Source organism: Poecilia latipinna, unplaced genomic scaffold (assembly GCF_001443285.1).
Source record: "Poecilia latipinna isolate Pla-1442-1.1 unplaced genomic scaffold, P_latipinna-1.0 Scaffold1533, whole genome shotgun sequence".
Taxonomy (NCBI): Eukaryota; Metazoa; Chordata; class Actinopteri; order Cyprinodontiformes; family Poeciliidae; genus Poecilia; species Poecilia latipinna.
This window is the reverse complement of record NW_015114149.1, coordinates 75942-80321: the sequence shown is the minus strand read 5'-3', so window position 1 is coordinate 80321 and position 4380 is coordinate 75942. Positions and strand designations below refer to the sequence as shown.

The 4380-nt window shown below is 44.0% G+C and overlaps 1 protein-coding gene across 1 annotated transcript in view; it reads left to right on the top strand.

Annotated features, from left to right (window-relative positions):
* Positions 1–29: 29 nt before the first annotated feature.
* The window catches only part of ufl1 (UFM1-specific ligase 1), an 18850-nt gene continuing 14499 nt past the window's right edge, over positions 30–4380 (top strand). Inside the window, exons 1-9 of the mRNA XM_015058323.1 lie at positions 30–414; positions 557–702; positions 772–800; positions 881–978; positions 1600–1714; positions 1839–1969; positions 2116–2174; positions 2702–2848; positions 4170–4345. Of these exons, the coding sequence (XP_014913809.1) occupies positions 338–414; positions 557–702; positions 772–800; positions 881–978; positions 1600–1714; positions 1839–1969; positions 2116–2174; positions 2702–2848; positions 4170–4345 (978 nt within the window). The 5' untranslated portion in view covers positions 30–337. The remainder of the gene's footprint in view (positions 415–556; positions 703–771; positions 801–880; positions 979–1599; positions 1715–1838; positions 1970–2115; positions 2175–2701; positions 2849–4169; positions 4346–4380) is intronic.

Genomic DNA, 4380 nt, shown 5'->3' with positions numbered 1-4380 from the left:
GTTGGGCCTGTGGAAACGCGGTCACTCCGAAATGGAGCCGAACCGAATCGGGTTGTTGAAGTAGAGCCAGTGGAAAAGAGGCACAACTGTCCCCGTCCCTTCCCCTTCCTGCTTGCTGCAGCCGCTCCAGCAAGGTGTACTTGCTGGATTTGGCCCTATGTTTTTTTTTTTTTTGTGGGTGGGTTTTTTTGTACCTCCAGGCTTGCCGTCCTACGTCACTGTATGTTGACGTGTTTCTTTGAAGCAGAGCTACTCTTCAGTTAGCAAAGTCGTGTGGACAAGTGAGGTGAAGTGAAGCGCTGACAGCGGATTGTCCTCGTGCCTTGTTGGCGGAATAATGGCCGCTGACTGGGAGGAGATTCGCCGCCTGGCCGCGGACTTTCAGCGGGCTCAGTTTGCGGACACAGTACAGAGGTGAGACCGTTAGCTCGAATGCTAACATAAGCTAACTCAGCTGGTTAAGGCAGCTCACTGTAGTTTGTTCAAGTTTTAAATGTGAAGAAAACCTTGGCGGTGTTAGTTTCTAAAGTCTCTACTGTCTCTCAACCGTTTCCAGGTTGTCGGAGAGGAACTGCATAGAAATCATTACAAAGCTGGTTCAGGACAGAAAGTTGGATGTGGTGCACACCCTGGATGGGAAGGAGTACATCACTCCTACTCAGATCAGCAGGGAAATCCGGGACGAGCTATATGTCCATGGAGGTCGGTACAACATAAAAATATATCAGCCTGTTGGAACTGCAGATGGTTATATTTCAGTGTTTCCTGCAGGAAGAATCAACATTGTGGATCTGCAGCAGGTTTGTTCCCATTCAGTGACCTTCCATCTCCATCTTCTGAAGTTGCTGTTGAGATGTCCTTTAAATGATACTTCCTTTAGATCATCAACGTGGACTGGGTCCATGTAGAAAACAGAGCCAACGACATTGCCAAGTCAGATAAAGGGGTCCAGCTGGTCCTGGGACAGCTCATTGATGAGTAAGTACAAGCAGAAGATGACTCCATCCAATCAGCTTTCTGTTAGAAGATAATTAGTTTATTTAATCAATTAACCAAAATTAATATGGGAAAGTCCCAATTGTTTGACTTTTTCTAAAGGTTTTATTGGCTCTAGAGGCCTTGATTTGAAAGTGGTTAGGCAGTCAGCAGCATGATTGCAGCGTTTGGATTTCAGGATACAGAATATGAGAGAGGGAGAAGACATGGGCAAGGGTCATAAGGCCGGGACTCGAACCTATGACTGCCACATCAAAGACTAAGAACTTTATATATGGGTTAGGGTTTATCCTTGCGCCACCACAGCATCCCCCTTATTTGACATTTTAAATTACTTTTTAAGATGCATAAATGGATTTTATATCTCTAGATTTGAGCATACAATATGTTGAAGGTAAAATTCTGAATATTAAACGAGTCGCATGTTTCCTTTCATTTCCAATAAAAATGTATGAAAAGTCTCATCTAATCCTGTTCTTACTCCCCTGGTGGGACACCTGGCGGACCTCCTAACTGAATAAGGAGGAGGATAATAAACCTGAGAGGCAGAGGCTGCATGCATTGAGCTGTTTTCTGTATCCTGTGCTGTGCTGTGCTGTGCAGCGCCTACCTGAACCATCTGGCTGAGGAGGTGAACGACAAACTGCAGGAGGCTGGTTTGGTCAGCATGGCAGAGCTGTGTAAAAGCTACGACCTCCCAGGAGACTTCCTAACTGAGGTGAGTCATCTCATGATGATCTACACCTTGCCCCAGGCTCAGACATTAAGCCACAGTGGAGTTATTGCTGAGTCAAGCATTTGAGGGTAAAAAGCCCCATCAGGATTGTTTTTTCTCATTTCAGGAAGTGTTGAAACGCCTGGGAAAACTCATCGAGGGAGAGATGGACCAGTACAACAGAGGAGTGATCTTCACCAGAGCTTTTGTTGCACGTCACAAAGCCAGAATCAGAGGCCTGTTCAGTGGAATTACAAGGTACAACTAAAAACTCCCATCACATGTTCCCTGTGCAGAACAGAGGCGAGTTGTTGCCACAGAAACGGTGTGTGCACATCACCATTCTCACCAAACATTCTTAGAACTTTGTTTGGATATCAGTCTGGTTATGTTGTGCTCTGCAGACCAATACCCGTCAGCAGCATGATTGCAGCATTTGGATTTCAGGAACACCTCCTGTACAGTAAGGAGACTTTACATGATTGTTTCATATCATTTAAGGGGCCAGTATTATGTATAATTTACTTTTTTGAGCTTTCCATCTTCTTGTATTGAAGTGTTGCTTTGATTCTTTCATGCATGTTTGAAAAATAATTTAATCTCCTGTGGCAACTATTCAGCTGTCCAAAACCCTGGGTGGCCTTAGCCCCGCCTGCTCCGAGCAGGTTCCAAGCTTCCGAGCTTCTACCACACAGCCCAGAGGAGCAGCCCTCCTCTGGGACTTCCCCACTCAGCTCCTCCAGACTAGTCAGCAGGAATTACCAAACACCTGGTGAAACTGCGCATCTGCTGAGTGCAATGTTAAATTACTAAGTCAAATTTCTTTGGTTGTGCTTAAAAGAAATGATAGCATTTCTATAACAAATGAAGGTAATACAATTACTTGATAGAACTACAAAATGGCAGTATGTGCCAGGAAAATACATAATACTCCCCCATTAAGTGAGTGTTTTGTTTTAGTGAATCTTGATTCATGCATTTTTGTCTCAGCCGTTTTGGAGGAACTGGTGAACAGCGGACGTCTGAAGGGAAGCGTAGTGGGAGGACGACAGGACAAGGCTGTATACATCCCTGACATCTACGCCAGAACGCAGAACGCCTGGGTGGACTCCTTCCTCCAACAAAACGGATACCTAGGTCTTTGCTTTTGTTACTGGAGAAGTACACTTGATCAGAGGTGCTCAAGTCCAATCCTCCACCCTGCATCACTTTCCCAAAATGTGTGAGTCAAAAGGCTGACTTCCCACACTAGCAGCAACTCAGCTCTGCAGAGACCTGCTAGTAAGCCATTCATTTGCTCGAGGGGTTTTAGAAAAGGAATACATATAAAAGTTGCAGGGTGGCAGTTCTTGAGGACTGGGCATCAGGATCCCAAGGCAAACATGTTTGCTTCGGCTCTGCTTTATGACATCAGCTTCTTGCAACGAGTGAAGGGGAAAAAGATCTCTTTCTGTAGAACCTTGAAATATCTTTAAACTGGTCATCTTACCCTTTCCTCACAGCATTCTGTGACTAGGGGAAGATTAATTATTTCCCATTTAGATTACAAGATTACCACTCTCCTCCATACATCATTTTTAAAATGTTCCTCCTTAGAAGAGGTTCTAAATTACATAAACCTGTCTGTCTATCTGTCAACAGATGGATAGATAGATCTGTCTATCTATCTGATAAACTGTCTATGTCTGTCTGCATAGATCAACCTCCTTTGATCCTACAGCTGTCGGAGACATAAACTGTTTGGTAAGAAACAACCAATCAGAGGAGGGTCTTAGTACTGTCCATCACTCTGATTGGTTGTATGATGGCTGAGATGACTGTAGGACTACCGGGAGGAGGCAGAGGAACCCGATTCTTTTCACAATTTATCTGCCTCATATTATACAACATGGTGACAATTTTAAGAAATATATAAAGAAAAAAGAAAACATACGTTTGTAAAAGTTTCATGCTCCGACTTTAAGAAAAAGATGGAATAATTCATTTGATGATTACGTCTCCAGTTTTATTAACAATTCAACATTTATAAATATCAGAGATTCGCATTTTGTGCTTCACTTTCATCAGTTCTACAGCAGAATGCTCATTGAATTCACAGCCTCTAACCTCCAACCTACTTCCTGTGTGCAGTCTGCTGGTGGCTCGAGTCTAGAGCGAATTATGCAAACTATGCAAACCATAATTAACCATTAATGAATGTAGTCAATGTTCATTGACTGATGAACATTGAACTTGTAATGCATCTGAAATTATCTTTTAATCATTAAAAGGACGTTTTAAGACCTGCTGCTGTCAGTAGATGACAAGGTTTTGCATCAATTGTAAAAAAATAATTTCAGCTGCTTTTAGCTTCCTTCTCGAGAATTGTTCTACTCTTCCACACCAGCTTCATGTTCTCCTATGTTATGTATCTGCTGCTCTCTTCAGCTTGAAGCATCTTCTCCTTTTCTTTCTGCAGAGTTCGATGCGCTGCTCCGTCTCGGGATCCCTGACCCGTCCAGCTACATCAAGAAGCGCTTCAGATCCAGCAAGCTGCTATTCCTGCGCGCCACCTGCGTGGGTCAGGCTCTGGTGGACCAGGTGGAGGCCTCTGTAGAGGAAGCTGTTAACTCTGCCACATGGACCGACCTCCAGGTGGTCAGCTCAGATCACCATGATAATCTCTTCGC